At 41.9% G+C, this 23,519-nt stretch overlaps 1 protein-coding gene across 1 annotated transcript in view; it reads right to left on the bottom strand.

Moving 5' to 3' along the window:
- The window catches only part of LOC136866273 (ATP-dependent DNA helicase DDX31), a 318,980-nt gene that overhangs the window by 238,976 nt on the left and 56,485 nt on the right, over window positions 1–23,519 (bottom strand). Inside the window, exons 6-7 of the mRNA XM_067143097.2 lie at window positions 12,563–12,745; window positions 5,066–5,125 (exon numbers count right to left, since the gene is read on the bottom strand). Coding sequence (XP_066999198.2) covers window positions 5,066–5,125; window positions 12,563–12,745 — 243 coding nt within the window. The remainder of the gene's footprint in view (window positions 1–5,065; window positions 5,126–12,562; window positions 12,746–23,519) is intronic.

Genomic DNA, 23,519 nt, shown 5'->3' with positions numbered 1-23,519 from the left:
AACCAAATATAACAAGTGCATTGTGCAGAAAATGTTGATTTGTTACAAACATTGCATTATGTGAGTAAACGAAATAAATACTAAAAATCACACAAAAATAACATTAGGGAAGATACTGTTCAGACTGATATAAAACTAAATAATTTCGGAACACTAAGTCTCACAGCACACTTCAAATTAAAATCTGATAACTGGCTTTTCTGTTTTGAAAATAGCTGCTCACGGATAGATGTAAAGCCAAAGATGCTCAATATTCTTGCAGCAAACCTATGTTGGCAGGGAAATCTTTCTCATGGAAAATATTTGTGATAGTCACACATATTTGTCATATCCTCGTATCTCTCTTTTACATCCCTGTAACACTACAAGTTGATTAGCTCCAATTGTAGGTCAGAGTGGACGCTGTCTGCAGCAACTGAATATGGTGTGACCAAGATTTGGAAAACCAGATTCTAAAATTTCTTAATCTGGAAATCTTGAATCGCATTCTGAAAGAAGATCTTTTATTATCTGTGTGTAATCATTGATGTTTTCAGTATTTGCAGATTCAAACACAGTTTACAATATGCCGCAGATAGTCACTCCCCTCTCCTCCCCTTTCCAGCCTGCCCTCCAACTGCTCAGTTGCTGGCTGTTTTATTTCCTCGAGCCGCAGAGGTGCTCTGGCGTCACAAGTTATGCAATTGGTTGAGCCTGAATTACACCGTAAAGGAACAGTGTTTTCTTTTAATAAGCTTTTGTGATCAGGAAAGTGACAAAAGGGTCCTGCAATATTGTGAAAATGTTGTGTGATAGGAAACTGTACCAGGGGGATAGGAATATTTCATGAAGTTCAGATATCTATCGTTGATGTATCTCCGTCAACAGCTATTACTGAGGACATATTACTCACATGGACGCACTTATTTTTGACCACTCTTGTTTACAATAGTATTAAATATGCTCATTGCATCCATTATTACGCACTGACAAGGCGAAGAATGATAGTCAAACTAGGAAAAAATGTATAAAAAGCACAGTGACTAATATTATCCATCATATGTGTACAAATATATTCCAATTGGACTGGATGTCACTAGAATGTAATTTAATCTGCTAAAATATTTCCTTTGTATACTTACCAACTATAGCCGAAACAGGTGGTAAAGTGGTTCAGGAGCCACATCTTGTGCCCAAGATCGCAAGTTCGATCCTAGGCAATGCTCACTCAGTCATTCAAGACCAAGAACTATAGGGAACACGTTACGTGTACATTATCCTGTGGTCCCTTGAGATCCTAATCTGACTTGACAAACCCGCTGGTTTCACTACCCAAAAGGTTAAAACTGATCCTCCTGTGTGTCGGGGCTGTATAATACATCCACGGTATCCCCTACCTGTCGTAAGAGGCGACTAAACGGCGGAAGAACAAGGGCTCTGAACTTCAGAGCGTGGGTTGACAACCACGGTTCCTTTAGCTGAGTCTGACATTGCTTCCACTTGTCTCAGGCTCTTCAATTTCATCTTTGCGAGGCCTAGCAAGTACGAGGGCCATCCGAAAAGTAGTACCCGTTAGCGCCGCATGAAGCGCTGGCGCCTCGGGTTGCCGCTGGGCAAGGTCAGACCGCGTCAGTGGCTTGTCTGCCTGCTCTGTGCGAGGTTGCGTGATGCTAGCATTGCCTGTGTTGTGTCTGTGATCGTTTAAAATGTTTAAACAAATTGACAACCCCACCAGTTGTGAAGTGAGGGTCGTGATTAAATTTCTTAATGCATGAAACGTTCGACCTTGTGATATTCATCGCCAATTAACGGAGATGTATGGAGACAATGTGAATGACGAGTCGTCTGTTCGGCGCTGGTGTCGCAACTTCAACCTGGGGAAGGGGAATACACACGACGAGGAGCGTTCAGGGAGACCATCTGTCATTACAGATCAACTGCTAAGCGCAGTACACGAATGCGTGAGGAACGATCGGCGCGTCACAATCGATGAGCTCTGTGAACATTTTCCTAATGTGTTACGAACAATTGTTCATGAGACTGTCAAAAATCATCTGCATTATTCAAAAATCTGTGCAAGGTGGGGTCCCTCGCATGCTTACAGAGGAGCACAAAACCAAGCGTATGGCTGCAGCACTGACGTTTCTGGGACGTTATTCCAATGAAGGAGACTCTTTCCTGACTCGCATCATTACTGGGGACGAAACATGGGTTTGTTATGCATCACCTGAGAGTAAACGACAGTCAATGGAGTGGCATCATGCTCATTCACCAACCAAACCAAAAAAAAAATATATTCAAGACAGTTCTGTCCACCAAGAAACTCACGGCAACCGTCTTCTGGGATCGCCGAGGTGTACTGCTCATTGATTTTATGGCCCGTGGAGACACAATTAATGCTAATGCGTATTGTGAAACATTAAAAAAATTACGGCGGGCAATACAAAATCGACGGCGAGACCTATTGTCTACAGGCGTCATTCTCCTTTATGACAATGCCAGGCCTCATGCAGCTGCGATAACACAACAACTTTTGCAGCAAATCAAGTGGGAAACCTTCGACCATCCCCCGTATAGCCAGCACTTGGCCCCGGATTTTCATCTCTTTACGAAGCTTAAAGACTTTATGGCGGGAAAAAGATTTGACAGCGATGAAGAACTTAAAAAGCCGTGACTACGTATCTCAATACGCTGGCGGCGGAGGACTATGCCGCTGGAATACAAAAACTCGTCCCACGTTATGATAAATGCCTGAATTTGCTTGGAGATTATGTGGAGAAGTAGTGTAAGGTATGCTCTTTCCAATAAAAATGTGTATATTTGTTAATATTTACTCGTGTGTCTTTATTGCGCAAACGGGTACCACGTTCCGGATGGCCTTCGTATTTCATTTTCACTCCCTCCATGGCCCTTTTCGCTTCGTATTGCGATACCTTCATTCTTGGAAGTTTCAGACCTCTTTCCTTCCTCTTAAAACAATATTCAGCACCCAGTAGCGTAGCCAGGGTCGACCGATGGGGGGAGAGGGCAGTTATAGTAACAAAATGATGATAGAACACAATGAAGGTGCTTGTTCGTGTGTGATGTGCGCATGCACGAACACTGATACAAGTGAATAATTTTGATATTCAGATTGCAGCATCGGCACACTACAAAATCTTGCATTAAAATACACAACAAGAACAATATGATCAAGGTTAACAGTTTTACAGAGAATGGTATATTCAGATTACAATCTAAAATCCAAATTTTGAGGCTTCTTAGGAAATAGATTCAAGAATCTGTTGGTTTTACAATTATGTCTCTGGGAATGATCAAAAAAGGCAACCCACTGAGTCGACTCCCACTTGTTTTTTGTCAGTTTCTGGTTATTTTATTTGTAAAAATTTCATGCCTCCCCCCCTCCCCCCCCCAAATTACTCAATCCTCCTTGGCTACGCTCCTGTCACCACCCCACCACCACCAAAGTTAAAATCGATATGCAGTTTCAGTCCTGTTAACTTCAGTATTTGAAAAGGTCGAGAGTACATTTTTAGAAAGATTTGTTTTGTATACTCTAGGGTATAATCTTAGAAACTGCCCCTCAGTTAACTATATCAAAATCCTAGCTGACATTGGCATCATTTTCTCTTCTACTATTAACAATTATCACAAAACAAGCAATAAAGTCCGTTGCATGGAAAAATGCAATGGGCTATTGGCAAAATTGGTAAAATGTTCAACAGAAAACCAAAAATGAGCAAGAGGTTTTCTAATATGGAAAAGGGTGGGGAACCTTCTTTGAGCTTTTCTCCATTCAGTTTTTTTTTTTTTTATAAGTAATTTACATTATTTTATAACTTACTTCTGTATTGCATTCTTTCTTAGCTCCTTAAACAGAAACGCATGCTAATCGTGCACTCTTCTAAACACAACTCAAACTATAGTGACAAAATAATCCTCCTAATGCATCATTATATGACGCTAATTGCTAATCGCTTTACGTCGCACCGACACAGATAGGTCTTATGGCGACGATGGGACAGGAAAGGCCTAGGAGTTGGAAGGAAGCGGCCGTGGCCTTAATTAAGGTACAGCCCCAGCATTTGCCTGGTGTGAAAATGGGAAACCACGGAAAACCATCTTCAGGGCTGCCGATCGTGGGGCTCGAACCCACGATCTCCCGGATGCAAGGTCACAGCCGCGCATTATATGACGCAATCACGTGCTTACTTTACAAATATCAAATGTTACGTCACTCGGCATGGTCTTCGTAACGGTCGCTTACGTCGTTAACTAACAGAGAAAGCGTTTTTAGTAGCTCTCTTCATATCAGCCATTATCGATTTACGATACTTATAAGAAAAGTATGCAGTAAAGTTGTAACAAAAAATTTCTTCAGTTTTCTGGGACGGAAATCAAAAGAAGGCCCTGATATTTTATCAGCTAAGGAGTAAAGAAATTTTCCACTTTTCCGGTAAGTTTATCTGTGAAACTCGCCATTGGGCTGTTTTCATTCACTCAACCAGAGCATTCAAATGTCATCAAAACTGTCAATATCGGCCCTGAAGATCTATAAAAATAAGCATTACAGTATGTACCAAAATGTTACAAGGTCACAGATCAGCCTCTTGGTAATATCATGAACGTTGACAGAAAGTAAGGATGCTAACATAACGTAGTAAAGTTCAGACACTAAACTGATCAGTAGTTGGGGCTGGTACAATGTTCTGTTGTAGTGACATATTGGAGGTAATTAAGTCTAGCTTCCTAATTCCTAGCTCTAAATTACAGTAGATGTAATTGTCCCAATTCTAGACTGTTTATTCTGATAAAAAGACGACTTAAATTTTAAAGGTGAAATTCTATTGATTTTACATCCAATTAACTACATATGTTCGCCGTTTTCGAATAGAGAGGTAAAATATGGCAACCCTGCGATATCTCATGTGGCACAGAAGCTCATTGTGGAGTTTAAACAATACTGTAAGACTTCTAGTGCTAAATACTTGGGTTTCTGATATGTTGTAAACACAGTTACAAGTACGTCTGATCTGTCATCTGGAGACGAGGAAATATGGGCTAAAAACACTTATGTTTAACTTACCGTGCACAGGAGAACGCCAGAGTCTGCGCTCCGGAAAGCTTTGAATACTTCTGTCCGTTCCTGTGAAAGAAACATTAAACCATTCAAATGTATATCATAAAGGGGGATAATAAGAAGTAAGTCAGCAGTTTTGCGTAATAAAAAGCTACACTTTACGTTGAACATGTAGGAGTTGCATTGTCCCTAGCTTATCACAATCACGATCGCGGTTCGAATTCCAGTCAATGTAAGCGGGATTCTTGAAATGTAAATCCACGCCCGTTTGGATTGAATTCCACGAAATGCCACATGAACAGAATGTAAAAACTGCAAGTTTCCTTCTCGTTTTATCTATAGTATTAACTGAAGACATGAAAGTTTCAACTTCGAAAATCTCACATGCATTAACTGGGATTCAAACAGGGTGCGCCCAGGCGAAAACAAGAAAAAAGACGGTGAAAAACTAGCAACGACGTCATTGTTTCCGATGTCATTAAGTCATCGTGAAGTAAACTGAAGTGAAGTAAAGCAGAGATGAGAAGTACTAATTATCTCTGCCAAACCACTACATGTCACCGTGTCAACGAACTTTTTTCCAGTTATGAGGACATTGCACAATTAACACTCCATATTCAGAGTATCACAATCGCCTTTAATATCTAAATACATCGAGCTATAAATCGCTTGTATATACACCACAGTAATAACTTATATAAACATTCACATCAAAAATATTATCAGTTAAATTCATTTTAAAAATAGCATTCAACCCAAGCGATATCAAATATGCGGCACATATAGCTAATGAAGAACAATTTTAATATACTACAGCTTACAAGTACCAAGCAAAACACATGAAAACATTTGCATTTTCCAAAATCGTATTTAAAATTCAGAAAATGATTTCTTAGACAAGTTCTCAGCTAGTTTCGATTTACTATGAAGCTGTACTGAGTAAGACAGATTCGTTCAGTGCTTGAACTTAAGATGTACTGACCGCCAAACAGATAAAATACATCAGAGAAATGGAAAACACAGTAAGCAGTTTCCTGACAGTGAATAGTAGGCAATACATATACTTCGCCGGCCCTGTGGTGTAGGGGTAGCGTGCCTGACTCTTACCCGGAGGCCCTGGGTTCGATTTCCGGCCAGATCAGGAATTTTTACCTGAATCTGAGGGCTGGTTCGAGGTCCACTCAGCCCTAAGTGATTAGCATTGAGAAGCTATCTGGCGGTGAGATAGCAGCTCCGGTCTAGAGAACCAAGAACATCGACCGAGAGGATTCGTCGTGATGACCACATGATACCTCGTAACCTGCAGGCCTTCGGGCTGAGCAGTGGTCGCTTGGTAGGCCAAGACCCTTCAGGGCTGTAGCGCCATGGGTTTAGGTTTGTTACGTTATTACATACACTTCGTTAATCGAATTGCTAGCTGATATGCAAGTGCATATGGCTGCTTTCCAACTCGTTCCAAATGGAAAAATAAACAAAATGTACAACCAGAAACCAGGAGAATCTGGATTCAACTACGAGAGACCCAATGTATTTTGAAATTCACTCAATTACATAATGTTAAAATAAGCACCACATCCACACTGGTTATGTCACAGTTCTGTGGATGGTCCACGTTGCTGACCACGGTGCTCGAAGTTCCTATTATCAAACCATAAGAACAACGCGAAATTCCACAATAAGTTCCAAAACCTACAAATAAACAAAAGACGGTGGTTGATTTATTAAAAGAATTCCTCGTCTAACGCAGCACTTATGAACTTCTTTCAGCGATTAACGATACTGACCCGCAACACATGGAAAAGCCGTACTACTGTTCCAAGGTATGGACAACCCAGCGTAGGGTTGTTTGTTTTCGTGCGGCAGGACTCCGTAGTATTCACTTGCTAGTGATAAGGTAAAGACGTAATCGGCCTTAAACCACCCTTGTTACCTATGTTACCGATTCACAACATATGTAGCATGTATTTCAAAACGATCAACTTGAAAAAGGCCAATGACTTTTTGATGATCTGTTTACCCCATACATGTGGAATTTAAATACCATAGAGCCATGGACAAAAGAGAAAGTGAGAAAATCATGTGTGAGGAGATAAACGACTTTATCGTGGTTTTGGGTTTTAACCAACCCGGGCATAGGCTACCAGAAACATGACTACAGAAGATTTAACGGGTTACTGTAATCATACGGAATCTGTATAAAAATACTATTGCGATCGTGATGCGATTGTTTCCGATGCCATCGACTTAATCATAATCGAAAAACAGCAGCAATATTTCTTTTCTTTTCTTGCTAGTGGCTTTACGTTGCACCGACACAGATATATTTTATAGGGACGATAGGATAGGAAAGGCCTAGGAGTTGGAAGGAAGTTGCCATGGCCTTAATATTATGCTACGGCCCCAGTATTTGCCTGATGTGAAAATGGGAAAACACGGAAAACGGTCTTCAGGGCTTCCGACAGAGGGAATCGAACCCACTAGCTCCCGGATGCAAGCTCACAGCCGCGCGCCTCTAACCGCACGGCCAACTCGTCCGGTACAGCAATAATAATAATAATAATAATTAATAATAATAATAATAATAATAATAATAATAATAATAATTGTATGGGCTCCGCTACCGTGTGTAGGTTTTGATTTCACTCTACTTGGCTGCCTGCGTGTCAATTTTGATGTTCTGTTTCATTCTACCAAATGGCGGAGAAACGGATCTCTGTTGGGCGATCTATGGCTGAGAATTACTTCTGTCGGGTAAACACCAAATGTGTCACCAGATATCTTTTAAATGCTAACAACATGCGACATGGAGTGCTTAACGGACTTTCTTCCACCGTTCGAAAATCCGAAAGCTTTAGCCAGGTGCAGCCTGCGATCCTGGGATCTAGAAGCTAATATAACACTGATCCACAGAGGGAGCTGATAAATTGAAGATTGTGTTCCTCAACGTGACAACAACGCTGCCACCATACCTGCCAACTTTTAGAACCCAAAAATAGGAAGATTTTTTTAATTCTTGGATTTCATCACGTATATTTCACCACAGTCTACGTGAAAATACGTCAGGATAAAAGGCATACATATCTACAGTTACAATGCGAATTGATCATTAAATTTAAAATCTTAAACTAAGAAAACATAAAAATGGTTACAAAGAAAATGTACCTAATCACTCTCATTTATGACACTTACATACGAATAATAATATTTATGTCACACCGACACACACAACAAAATCCATAATACCATATTTTCTCGCGTAATTAACGCACTTTTTTGACGAAAAATACAGGCGAAAACTGCGGATGCGTAAATTATTCAAGGAATTCAGATCTTTACAAATTATTTTTAATTCATTTACATTTAAAAGATACATCAAATATAATATAAAGACAATTGGTTCAACTCATTTGCAATTATCGTCATACAGCGTAAAATTCCGGCATGAGATTTTTTCTGAAAAGTCAAATAGGGTACATTAGGTAAGTTACACACGTGGGTCTGAAATACCTACACTAGAAAATATTCTTCTCATTACGAGCTGAAAATACGACTTGAATGGCATACCGAAAAAAAAAAATTATCCAAACGAGAAGAGCCGGGCATCGAAGGAGAGACCCTGCTACATTACCCGAAACCGTTCGTATCCAATCTTGTAGGAGTGACGTGTCCATCCACCTTTTCTGTTGAATACGAACGTGGATCACTCGCGGAAATTTTGCTTTAGGCATTCTGCCATCAACAAGCATTGCAGTACATCGTTGTTTTTAGCTTCCGATAGCGCGTACGATAACACTATACGTTCCTTTCTTATCGATTGTTCGACTTTGTGGCGTACGGAAACTGATGGGGGTCTGACGTGCGGTTCCTATAAAGGGAGATCAAATATTCCTTCATTTCACGCTTCTCAATCACAAAGCGATGACAATGGTTGAAATCATTCGTCATTTTTTGGCATAATGTTGTTCTTCGTCGAAGAGAAAGTTCATTTCTCTTCAGAAAATTAATCAAGCCTCGGCTAACCTTCAAATCCGAGATACTGATTCCATGTGCCGCGGCTATTTCTCATTCTTTAAAACACAGCATTTCGTGAGAAACGGCTTATCCAACATTGCGCAACAAAATCATATATTTAAGCAGATAATCCTCTACTTGCTGAAACTTGCCGCTTTTTGGTCCGCGAAATGCTTTGGGAGACTTGTTGGCCGCTTGAAGTGCACTTCTGTTACCGCGGTAGCGCACGTTTCATTTGGACACTGAATACTTGCTGCCCGCTGCTTTATTCCCGTATGTTTCGACGTAAATGATCACCGCGAGTTTGTATGATGCAGTATTACTGGAATACTGTGGACTGACAAACAATTTTGAGATCACAGAATGTCCCATACCCGAAACACTCGTAAAACTAGTGCAGTGGGATTTCCTGACGGCTAATAACAGCACGTTGCTCTGTGTGTGGAATGCCTGCTTCGCGATAGGAAGCCTGCTATAAAGCCTGCTTTATTTCGAAACGCATCCGGAGCTGAGTGATGGATGTTCGAAGTTGTGGGTACGTCAAATACGTGAACATTTCTTTTTCTCCACTTTGGACCCAAAATTATTGGAATGCGTAAATTATGCAAGGGCGTTAATTACGCGAAAAATACGGTAGTTTCCCTTAGACGGTAAAATGAACGGAAATTTATAGGTATCTCTGAACACTTGGAGATAACGTTTGTTATATTTTTTTGGCCATAACGAGAAAAGAAAATGCCAGAAACTGTCACCGACAAGAACCTCCTTAAAAACATTCAATTCATTAAAATTTTGCACTTAAATACGCGAAACTACCACATGCAAAACAATTCAATATGTCCCATACATTATTAACAAACGACTTTGACAGAGAGGGGACGAACGAACAGCACAATAAACTCATTCTTTCGTCCCGATTAACTGAGTCGCTAGCGCGCGCTAGCCTCTTGCTTGCAGGACGATTGCCGCCCCGAATCCCCAGCTGCATAAAGCGCACACGCTGTTGTGGTGAGCGGGAAACACGATACACGAAGGCGACGGACGAAACACTCACGAAATAAAGCAACAAATCAATACGCTTGAAAATGAGGTTTCGTAAATTACACAAGTACGTAAGAATTTATCCTTTATCGAAGGGGAAGAGTATTGGCGGTACTAGAGGTTATGTTAGTAAAAAATCGGAAGAAGTAAAAATAAATCGGAAAATCGGAAGACGAGTTAAAAACCGGAAAGTTTCCGGGTAAATCGGAAGGGTTGGCAGGTATGTGCCACTGATTCAGAAAGGATTTCTCGGACGCTCAATTAGCCCGACCGCTGTTAGATAAATTGTATTAATCAGCACTTCTTACTCGTAATCGTCGCATGATTCCTGAATTGAACGCGACACAGCAAATCAATATTTTCAGGGTGGTTATTATCACCTGGATAGCTTTGACATGCGGAGGTTGAGATGCACGGGAGTTGCATCCTCTTGAAGGATATTCTTCCCTTGGGACAAAAGTACCGTATCACAGAATATTCGACCATTAAGAAAAAATCGAAGGAGGCTGTTTCGGGGTCACGACCGCAAGTTTTGATGTAAAATACACACCGTGTGATAGGTATTGTCGAAATAAATTACGGTACGTAGACAGTCTGTCTGTCACGTTATCAGCCCAGATGCTGGTTGGATCCTCAAATAGCACCAGTAAAGGTTATGTGGTTATGCGAAGCCGCAAAAACCGACGGCGGCAATAAAATGAGGCGCACTAGACAAGATGGGTGAGGAAGTTTGCCACTGCTTTCCCCACTGGAGCAGTATGACTATTACTATCAGTCAAACCGTTCGTTACACTCAAGACACTCAAGTAGTCTAGTGCTCCGAGTGTCATTCCTCAGCCCACCATAGCCATAAATGAGACTGGAACATCCGCAGAAACTACAATACATTTTGCTCTGACCTATACCAAGAAACAGACGCAAAAATACTGCATCCATCAAGAAATAATAACAAGCGGAACCTAGTCAGTATGGGTCTCAAATTGCATATCTTAATTCTAAACAAATTTACACATCTTCAAGACCGTAGCCGTGTTGAAACACCGGATCCCGTGAGATCTCTGAAGTTACGCAACATTGGGCGTGGTCAAGATTTGGATGGGTTGCCACGCGCTGTTGGTCAGGGGTGAGGGAATGGAGGAGCGGAAAGGAACTGGCCACTCTACCGTACGTAAACTCCGGCTCAGGCACACTTCTGTGGAGGTTCGGACCTGCCTTCGGGCAGAATACACCCTTACCTTACCTTTCAAGACCATGAGTTCCAATTAATTTTCTACCATGGGGCAGTATATGTACCCGACTGGGGCCCCAGCAGCGCGAAACTCGCCTCACGACGCTCGGCCACCTTAATTTTGAAACGCTCCCGGTTAGTCTGCGAGACTCGATGTTGGTGATTTTGGACTTCCTGGAATTATTACAAGCCGTTCTCATCTCTCGAAGGAGTTTTCGATCATTTTAAAGCCAATTTATTGTCCACAAGTCGTGTTATTTTTCGAAAAAAATAAAAATTGCACTTCTTCGCACCACAGTTTTAAACAATACCTCATTCGACCTTCTACCACGCCGATTACAACCGCGCGGCACGGTGATTTTAGCTCAGGATACCACCACTAATGCATCACTCGATCACGTCATATAGAGGAGAAATTCTTGTTGCTATTATAGACAATGATCCTTTTATAAATAAGGTACTGAACACTACAGTTGCATATGAAATCGAGAAATTATACTGATTTTAAAACACTCGTGTACGGTCCGTAACTATACACGCATCCTGCATCAAAAGGTGCTGTGGATAATTATTTGCATGTGCCGCACGAGGCTGACAATTAATTGCTCATATGGTATATTACAATGGAGAGAATACCGTACGCGCACCTTTTAGTGATACATGCACACCCTAGTGCTGAATCGGTCGACCTCGGGTATCTTTGAGATTCGTATTGACAACCTTTGAAACACAAACTAAGAATCGCTTATGATCGCTATGCGACATCTGGCGTACACTTTACGTACGAGTACTGTTGTTGTTTACACAGCAAAGCCAAACTATAGAATTCATGCTAGGAACAAGATTCCCATCCAGAAATGTTATATAATGTTATATAATGTTATATCATGTATGTGTGACACAGTTGTTGGCGTAAGATAATAAATGTTTAGAAAATTCATATCGATCGATCATATTTTCGATTCAATTCAGATTTCATTTCCATTCAGTTGGCAGTATAACCGGAACCGGGACAGCTCCCTCCTTACTCCTCACCCCCGTACAAAGTAATATCGCAAAATGGTGCGCGGACTATAAATCAATAATAACGAAACAGATCAATCTTTAGTCGAGAAGCAGATATAAATAACTTTGATACACACAAATAAACATGTTCTCACATATCTCAAAACACGTAATTCAATAATTACAATAATCCTGGAATTATATACAAAAGAACGTACCTTCTGGCTCATGTTGCCATGCAGATGGAAGAACTCAACGTCGACAGTAGGAGAACTTCCTTCATCATCACTATCATCGTCATCCTGATCAGATCGACTTAGTACACTTGTAAACAGCTCTGTGAAGTAATCAACCATATCTTGTGTGGCGCAGAACAGAAGCATTTTTCGATGTGTTGTGAGCTGCACAAAGAAAACCAACCAAAAAAAAGAATCAAATGCAATGGCTTCTAATCAAACGTCAAGTTAACTGAAGAAATACTTAAGGGAAATGACACAATGAACAACCTGTCATCAAGTATCTTTGTAACAAAGTCACAGTTCTGGACGGATGCAAATAAAGGTGGCCTACACTAATAACTTACCCATAATTTATTAAATTAATCGCAAAATCCATTTGTTTGGCGTTTCTTATAACCGATACATGTGAAGAGGCATTACTAAATGACGGTGGGTTACAGTCAGAGGGTTATTTAGTATCTCTCACCGAGAACAATATAAGCTACAAAGGGGTTCTAAACTGTATGCGCATTTCATTTATGCAAGTAAAATCTAAACCAATTTTTGGAGACAAAATGCAGTATTACGTTGTCTATAAAGAGAGCTACGGTCACTACATCATGTCAAACAAAATGGTGCAGGCACACGTTATGTTCGAACAACCGGCTCTTTGGAAGTGGCATTCCGAGTGGAGAATAAGTGTGAAGAGCAACGACGAATGGCGACACGAGTCATCAGCGCATCTGACAATCGCACTCATTCGCAATAAATTTGAAACCGATGGCACCGAGTGTTGTAATGTGCACATGGAACGATCTGACACACCCCCTGTGGGTGGGGGCGGTAGAATAACAACCAGAGTATCCCCTGACTGAGATAAGAGGCGACTAAAGAGGAAGGAGCCCAGGGGCTCTTGCCTTTAAACTATGGTTTGGCGACAGGGGGCCCTTAGCTGAGTCCTAGCATTGTTTCCACTTACGTGTGCCAGGTTCCTCACTTTCATCTATCATATCCGACCTCCTTCGGTCAATTGTTGTTCTTTTCCGACCACGACTGCATTAGGTAACGAGCCCTAGAGAGTCATTCATTTTCACGCCCTACGTGGTCCTTAACTTTCCCTGTCCGATATCTTCATTTCTCGAAGTGTTGGACCCCTTCGATGTTTCCCTCTGATTAGTGTTGATAGAGGTTGGTTGCCCAGTTGTACTTCCTCTTTAAATAATAATCACCACCACCGTCGCTCAGCAACAATGTTAATGTCTGGTGTGGATTGCCGCCGGGCTGAGTAGTTCAATCGGTAGATCGCTGGCCTTCTGAGCTCAAGTTGGAAGGTTCAATTCTGGTTCAGTCCGGCGATATTTGAAGGTGCTGAAATATGCCAACCTCACATCGGTAGATATATTGGCATGGCTCCTATGGGCCAAACTTCCGGCACCTCGGCGACTCCACAAACAGTAAAAGTGATTAGTGGGACGTAAAACCAGTAACATTTTTATTGGTGTGGATTGTCACCCCGGGGATTAATTAGGCCGTTCTCTTTTTGGAGAGTATGGCCACTGACCACGCGTATCTTTTCTACGGGCCATCCATGTGCTTTATATGGATGAGCACTACAACAGCGACGTGAGAGCCTGTCTTGATGACGAGCTATCAGGACGTTGGAGAGGATGAAAAGGTGTTGTTGAATGCCCGCTATTCAACTCGCTTAACATCCTTCGACTTGAAGGAACCTTAAATATTGAAGGCGTGGTTTAGGCTACAGTCGAAAACAAGCAACATTGTGCACTACGGAGAAAACTGTAACGGCCTGTACAACAGTCACTCACTTCAGCCACCGCTGTTCCCGCAGTGATTTATCGAATGCCAATGGTGAACACTTCAAGTACCTAAAGTGAATGCATAAAAATAATACAAATATCAAGCCGATATTGTACATACCGTACTCCTTTCATGCAAAAGTGTTGGGGGGGGGGGGGGTTGCACCGCCCTGTATTGTTAATTATTTATTTACAATTTGTTTTACGACGCACCGACACACATAGGTCTTATGGCGACGATGGGATAGGAAAGGCCTAGGAGTGGGAAGGAAGCGCCATGGCCTGTATTTTAATTAATTATTATAATACGCTGTCGTTAGATTTTTTTGGTTTTTTGCTATTTGCTTTACGTCGCACTGACACAGATACGTCTTATGGCGACGATGGGATAGGAAAGGCTCCAGCATTTGCCTGGTATGAAAATGGGAAACCACGGAAAACCACCTTCAGGGCTGCCAACAGTGGGGTTCGAACCCGCTATCTCACGGATGCAAGCCCACAGCTGTGCGCCCCTAACCGCACGGCCAACTCGCCCGGTACTGTCGTTAGATACTGTTTATTTTTATTTACTTTTTTTGCTAGTTTCTTTACGTCGCACCGACACAGATAGGATTTTTTTTTTTTTTTTTTTTTTGCTAGCTGCTTTACGTCGCACCAACACAGATAGGTCTTATGGCGACGATGGGACAGGAAATAGCTAGGAGTGGGAAGGAAGTGGCCGTGGCCTTAATTAAGGTACAGCCCCAGCATTTGCCTGGTGTGAAAATGGGAAACCACGGAAAACCATTTTCAGGGCTGCCGATAGTGGGGTTCGAACCTACTATCTCCCGAATACTGGATACTGGCCGCACTTAAGCGACTGCAGCTATCGAGCTCGGTACAGATAGGTCTTATGGCGACGATGGGACAGGAAAGGCCTAGGAATGGGAAGGAAGCGGCCGTGGCCTTAATTAAGGTACAGCCCCAACATTTGCCAGGTGTGAAAATGGTAAACCACGGAAAACCATTTTCAGGGCTGCCGACAGTGGGGTTCGAGCCCACTATCTCCCGGATGCGAGCTCACAGCTGCGCGCCCCTAACCGCACGGCCACTGTTTATCTCTTCACAGGACTATTTCCTCACAATATGTCGGCTGGGTTCTCCTGCTGCAATCTAAATTTACGAACACTGAACACGCAACTAACTGAAAATGAGTAGCAACGAAGAAGTTCAGACGAAAAAAAAAAAAAAAAAAAACGAAACGAAATATCTGTGTATGTATAATCCCAAGTGGGAAGATACTTATTCATGGATTCAACCAGTGAAATCTAATTCATACAAAGCAAATTGTTCAATTTGCAAACGTGAATTTAGCTTACATATGGCGGAAGTAATGACTTGTGCAGCACATAAAACTGCATGTAAAACTGAGGTCAAAGGACGAATTTATCACGATATTTAATCACTTGATATATATGCCTTCTTTCTAGCAAAATTATTTATTTCGACTTTCCCCAAAAGGAGAATGCCCCTGAGGACAAGTATACAGAAAGACAATACGAATATCAAAGTAATTGTGAGTTGGTTAGCACATTTGACATACTGCATGTTGATGTATTAAAATCTTTGGAAGATATGGTTCTTCAGGATTTGGACGGAATATTTCAAGGCAGTCACAGCAGTTTCTTTTATTAATGCCTGACTGAGGTTAAATGATTTTCAGAACTGGACAAACGCGCCAACTAAGGCTCAGAAAGCCAGCGCCTAAACTATCTAAGCCATTCACCCTGGGTTCAAAACATTTTCCCCCTAAGGACTTTAGACTGGGTTGACTCTGAAAATAACAATATTCTTCTTTTTTTTCGAAAACGTTTCAAGTATGAAATATTTTTACATGAAGTCGGTCTTCTATTTTATAGATGTTAAATAAGAAATATGTTTAAAACTTTACATCCCTAATAATAATAATAATAATAATAATAATAATAATAATAATAATAATAATAATCGTATGATCTCAGCTACCGTGTGCAGACAATTTAATTCCATGCCATCTGGCGCTCTGCTCGTCAATTTCGATGTTCCGATTTATTCTGGGCCTATTAGACTGCAAGGAAACCGACTCTCTCTTGGGCGTCTACGGATGAATTTTGTCGGGTGAACACCAAATGTGTCACGAGAGATATTTTACATGCCACCATAGAACGACATGGAGTGTCAAATGAACATTTTTGCACCCTTCAAAAATCCCGACGACCTCTGCCGGGTTCGAACCCGCTATCTTGGGATTCGGAAGCCGACACACTACCACTGATCCACAAAACGAGCTATTCTATCCCCCAAACAAAACATACCCTCATTACTGTTCGACATATGAAGTCAAAATTTCACAGGTTGGTCGCATCTACGTCTTAGTACTAAATAACATCGGATTTTTTTAAAACATTCCAAATGTATGGAGTTCAAATTAATGTTAGATACGAAAATGACCATTCGTCCGAAACAGTTAGACGTACGACCTGAGGGTGTGTTTTACAGGCTCAGCCGACAATGGGCTCACCAAAATTTATAACTCTCAACGATAACTTTCAATTTAATGCCGTAGCGAAGCACGAAGTATCTATACAGCGTGAAGCCGAACAACACGGGCAAACTTTCGCAGGGTGTTCAGGGATACCTTCTCAGTATATTGGTTTAAGCCTAAGGAAGCTGTAGTCTCCCGTGGCTCATTACAGAGTAACAATATAATCACGATGTATTCGGTTTGTTACCCCGATCATCCTTGTCTCTGTGAAAAACGCCCTTCATCTCAGTGAAAAGGCCTGTCGTATGCAATAACCAAAACGTACAACACGATGCACAGAGCAATGCAAAGTCTGTAATATGCAATGACAAAAACGTACAACACAAAACACAGAGTAATGCAATGCCTATAATATGCAATAACAAAAACGTACAACACAAAACACAGAGTGATGCAACAACCCTCACACGAACACATAACACATTTTTCACAGTGTGTTAGTAGTAGGGCAAGGGGGATTGAGAAACAATTTTTATTTACGCCACTGCCGCCCCTAGTAGTATAGCTATGCGGGTTCTGACCCCGAGGTCACTGACCCCTAGTAGTTAGAGGTTAGGTTAGGCCCCTCCAAGATGGCGTCTGTGAGGTTAGGCTCGCTCTCTTGTGCAAATTCGCGAATCGGCATAGTCATACTACTAGGAGTCAATGACCTCGTGGTCAGAAACCGCATAGGTATAATACTGGTGTTCAATCTGTTTTGTCAGTGTACTGTACAGTACAGTACAGTACATAACAAATGTAGAACTGTTCCCTTACACTCGTTGTTCAAAATGTGGACCACCATGATCACGGCACATTTGGCTTCCGGCACGTTAAAGAACTCCTGCGGGACAAAATTTCGACACCCCGACGTTTGTCAAGAACTAGCATTATTATTTTCAGTGCAATACGGGTACACAGTTAACAGGGACAACAAACCAAACGAAATGCAATTACTCGGTAATGACCCACCGGAGACTGCGGGTCCCTTACACCAATATACTCAGATGTCCGTGAACAACCTCCGAAAGTTTGTCGGTGAAATTTGGCTTCATCCATTTTATATAAAAACCCTATTCCCGCCTGCCTTTCACAGCGATATTGAGAAAACGAGAATATTTCAACAGAAGAAATCAGTACCAGATATACAGTGGCGGTCACAATAATAGAGCCACCTCTATTGACGGGATTAAGAACTAGGATATCTATTAGTTCGCAAAATCTCCACGAGTGCCGTGTTGTCAGTCCCTTTTAGACAACATCAGGGAAGACGTCGCTGCTATCTGTAGTCGTGCGAAAGGAAGCGTTTGAGCTAGACGTGCGAAAAGAAGCATGGGTCAAAATAATAGAGCCGTTTTACAGAAGTCCCGTTCAAATTGATGTTTTGCAGTTGTTTTGGGGGCTGGCGATATTATTTGTCAACAAACCTCCACTCAAAATTATTTTGTATGCAAACTGACGTTTGGTTTTGTTTACATTCTTCTAGATAGGCAGAGCAAAGCATACAAGTGATGATGAGCGTATAGTAATGTTCCGGATGTTCAAAAGTGGGATGTCCATAAATCAAATAGCCAAAGATTTACACGTTTCGCGAAAACGAGTCCAGAACGCCATTAGACTGGTAAAACAAACCAAGCCGCAGGTGGAGAACCGGGGGCGACCTCGTGTAACTACTCCTTGCGTAGACAGACGGGAAGTAAAGAAAGACCCATTTTTGTCAACACCACGACTGAAAGCCATTTTGTTTAGCGACAAAAATGATGTTCAACCATCAACCTCAACGATTCAAAGACGACTGAGATCCGCAAAAATTAAATGGGCACGTTGCGAGACAGAAGCCACATGTTTCAAAAGCTAATGTTCGGAAAAGGTTGGCCTTCGCCGGAAAAATGAACAAAAACCTAATATTTGGTGGAGGAACATCCTTTGGTCCGATGAATCCAAGTATAATAGGTTTGCCTCAGACGGAAAAGTCTATGTGCGCCGCCCACCAAACCAGGAATTTAATCCCAAGTACACTGTAAAATACAGTGGTGGAAGTGTTACGTTATAGGGATGTTTTTCATGGTACGGCATTGGTCCAATACACCGTATCAAAGGCATAATGAACGCAGAAATGTACAAAGACATCTTGGGAAATGTGATGCTGCCTTATGCTGAAGAGGAAATGCCGCTGAAATGGAAATTTCAGCACGATAACGATCCAAAGCATACTGCAAGGACCATAAGGCAGTTTTTCAAGATCACCATATCGAAGTATTAAAGTGGCCACCTCAATCCCCTCACGCATCACCCATTGAGAACTTATGGGAGATCATAGACAAGAGAATTGACCGCTCAAAAGCTACATCTTTAGATAAACTTTGGGAAGAAATACAGAAAGCCTGGTATGCGATCAGCAGCGACGAATGCAGGCGTTTAGTCGACTCTATGGGTAAGAGGTGCAGGGCAATTCTCAAAAATAAGGGTTACCCCACGAAGTACTAATGCACTCCTATGCAAAAACGACTGTTCCTGTTAATTTCATAAGACTTAGATCAAGTACAAAATATTTGTGTCAATTGGCTCTATTTTTTTGACCCTGTGGTCTGATATTCTTTTGAATATTATTGATTAGTTTGAGTTGTGTTATCTATATAACTGACTGTGGTACAATGTGACTCTGTTGTAATGGTTCCTGTACAACGTAAAATTTTGTTTCCATCATAGTACAAACATGTCTAGTAATAAATTTGCACTTTATTCCAAACCTTTGCCAGGTAGGTTGCTGTTTCCATTTACAAGAAAAATGTAATGAAACACTCACAACCACGAATTTAGTACTTTTTAAAGAAAACCGCATGTAAGAAGCTTCGCTATATTATTATTTGAGTTTATTGACATGCTGGAGGGAGTTGGAACAACAACAAAAAAAGGTGTGCACTTAGGAAAGAAATCAGCAATCTTCATATAAGCGATGGGAAATTGAAAATGACAGTCAAATTAGCTGCAGAAAATTTGAACAACTTCAAAGGTCAGTGCCAGTATGGTTTTATATTGTTCTCGACCCTCGTTCAGTCAATTTTACAATACTCAACCCTACGGCCCTAAATTGTCTTTTCTAGACCAAAAGTAATGTAAATTCTATACTTGTCAACTATAGTGAATGGCTTCTGAAACTCAGCAATGGACAACTAGGCCAAAACAACCTTGAAATTTTACAATACCCGCTTCTGAAAAATAGTGTACAATATTTAAATGGTTTTCCTTCGCATCCAAAAGAGAATTACATTTATTTTCCCAAGGTAGCAGGACAAGTTAACATCATAAACCAACAGGTTCTGACTGAGCTCGATAGCTGCAGTCGCTTAAGTGCGGTCAGTATCCACTAATCGAGAGATAGTGGGTTCGAACCCCACTGTCGGCAGCCCTGAAGATGGTTTTCCGTTGTTTCCCATTTTCACACTAGGCAAATGCTGGGGCTGTACCTTAATTAAGGCCACGGCAGCTTCCTTCCCATTCCTAGGCCTTTCCTATCCCATCGTCGCCATAAGACATATCTGTGTCGGTGCGACGTAAAGCAAATAGCAAAAAACCCCGTTCTGAACATTTTAAAAGATGACAAATTAATTTAAATGTATTCCTTTCTCCACTTCTGAGCCCACACGCAGCGTTGTCGCTATAGACCGAACGTAATGGATCAGTGTGACATGAACAGACATGCAGGATGACTCGCAGCCGTATGCGAGAACCGTACCATCGAGTGAGTTTGACATGAGAGAACGTGATGCATCCATCCGATAAATTGCTGCTCGTGTGGGACGAAGTGTGTCGGCAGTGTAACGGGTGTGTACAGGATAGTTCGCAGAAGGCCGTAGAACACGACGAGATGGGTCTGGTCCACCTCCTGAGAAGATAGACACGTCATCCGAACGGCATTGCAGGACAGATCTGCGTCCTCCTCGGTTCTGGCGCAACAGCAGAACTGTGTAACACACCGTACACTATCAGGAGTGACAGTCCGTCGCCGTGTATTACGGTCTGGGTTACCGGCGCGTCGTCCACTTCTCAACCTACCTTTGACTAATCTGCATAAACATAGACTGCAATGGTGTATGGAACGACGTCACTGGGGACAGGAATGACAGCAGATAGTGTTTTCGGACGAATCCAGGTTCTGTTTGTTTGAAAATGATGGCCGCATTTTGGTTCGCCGCGGACAGGGGGAGATGCATCACATTGACTGCATTCGTACAAGACAAACAGCACCAACTCAAGGCCAGGGCACTGTGACCAGTTTGACCTATGTGAATGACATCCTGCGACCCGTAGCCATACCCTTTCTGCACGACACCCCAGACGCCATATTTCAGCACGACAATGCGCGACCACATGTTGCTGCACGAACACATGCCTTCTTGTTGTCACAGGATGTCAGACTGTTGCCCTGGCCGCCCGATCACCGGATTTGTCGCCAATCGAAAATGTGTGGGATATGGTGAAACGACGGGTGCGGCGCTGTGACCCAATGCCAACCACCAAAGACGAACACGAACTGTGGAACCAGGTCAATGCAGCATGGATGGCTATACCCCAGGACCCCATTCGCGCGTTAGGCCGGCCGCAAAATGAGACGCGGGTCCGTGAGGTGACACAGGGTGACTCACGTCGAATTTTTCACGGCAGAGTGAGTCACGGCGACAATCGTCGCAAGTTGGATCGCAGTTTCAGCACGCAGTTTACCACGGAACTTCAGCTCTGGCTCACTAAACTCACTTTTTGTGTATGGAAACAAGTTGTTTTCAATTTGTATATCTCAGTTTAGTCATTAAAATTTGTATTTGTCACATGAGTTTACTGTTTGAATTTCTCATTTCAAAACAATTATTTTTGCATTCATCAATAGATAAAACATTTAACTGCAATAAATTGGTATTTTGTTGCTTTATATTGTACATTATTTCTTCCTCAAAACACAATGTATAGTTTATGGTGGTTTAGATAAAAGTACATTTTAATATGATTTTTCAAATATAATTTCTGAGTCAAAATGGTTTAGCAACGGAGTTTTAATAACAACCAGATGAAAGGTTAACAAAGAGTCCCTCTGTGGGTGGGGGTGGTAGAATAACACCCACGGTATCCCCTGCCTGTCGTAAGAGGTGACTAAAGGGGGCCCCAGGGGCTCTTAACTTGGGGAATGTGGGTTGGCGAACATGGGGCCATTAGCTGAGTCCAGGCATTGCTTCCACTTACTTGTGTCAGGCTCCTCACTTTTATCTATTCTATCTGACCTTCCTTTGTCAACTCTTGTTCTTTTCCGACCCCGACGGTATTATAGCACTCGAGGCCTAGGGAGTCTTTCATTTTCGCGCTCTTCGTGGCCCTTGTCTTCCTTTGGCCAATACATTCATTCTTCGAAGTGTTGGTTCCCTCCCATTTTTCCTTTGATTAATGTTATATAGACGATGGCTGCCTTCAGCTTTGTTTTCAAGTCATCTTCGTGGCTTGTATAACACAGAGCTTTGCGAACACGCACGGCTTCAATGAGATTTTCTTCCATTTCGACCTACAAATCACAATATGGGCAACCGAAATCACCGTGAGTCTTGCAGGAAACTGCGGAAGAGAGACTGCGGTCCGCAGGGTCACCACAAGCAGCAACTGCGTCACGTCACCCTGCGCCGTAACATGCGCGGGTCCAGTCAGTTCTGTGGTTCGCAGAAACTCACCGTGAGTCACCCTGCGTCACCTCACGGACCTGCGTCTCATTTTGCGGCCGGCCTTATACGCGTCGATGCCATCACGCATGGAACAAGTTATCAGTGCCCATGGAGGACCCAGTGCCTACTAGGCAACAGGACACATGCTGAACCTAGGTGACTGACATGCTAATCATTTCTGCAGAACATACTAATGAACATGGCCTGTGAATATGACCTTCCGATCTCTAGTCTTTTAAGGTGTTCTGTTTTTTATGAATATGCACCTTTCTCAAGAGTTCGCAGATCCAAAGACGTCAAAGTACACTTCCATCTAAAACTAGACTCAATAGGGTTCATAAGGAAATTTCATAATACCTGTTTAATTCTGCACAATAACATGTTCATTTCAAAGTTTCGATTACATTTTACATACTAATTCTGTGGCTTGGTTCTAAAAGGGCCAATGTCAAAAAAACTCTTTTTGAGCTATGACCATTTGAAGTTTTGCTTATAGCTTTCCAATTATTGTTTTTAACAACTAACTTTAAATAACTTTATACTTTCTTTGTGGAAGTCACCTTATTAAACGCTAGTTTTTTTCTATTGTATTCTTTAAAAATGGCCAGGTCTCTAATCTGTATTGGTGATCTAACAATACTGGCAAGGGCTTATTTAATTAAACGATGTGAGACGAAGTGTGTCGGCAGTGTAACGGGTGTGTACAGGATAGTTCGCAGAACTTAACAGAGATATTGGCCCTTTTAACATGTTGCAAGCCAGGATAAAACGCGTTTGTATCAGTTAATATCTCAATTTCGATATAAAAAAAATGACACTGGCCCTTTTAGAACCAAGCCACAGAATTTTGACTGCCGAAGTAAGGCTTGTATATGAGCCTCTATATAATTTATATA

This window comes from Anabrus simplex, chromosome 3 (assembly GCF_040414725.1).
Source record: "Anabrus simplex isolate iqAnaSimp1 chromosome 3, ASM4041472v1, whole genome shotgun sequence".
In the NCBI taxonomy this organism is placed as follows: Eukaryota; Metazoa; Arthropoda; class Insecta; order Orthoptera; family Tettigoniidae; genus Anabrus; species Anabrus simplex.
Note: the sequence above shows the minus strand (reverse complement) of the source record. Positions and strands in the feature narration are given on the sequence as shown.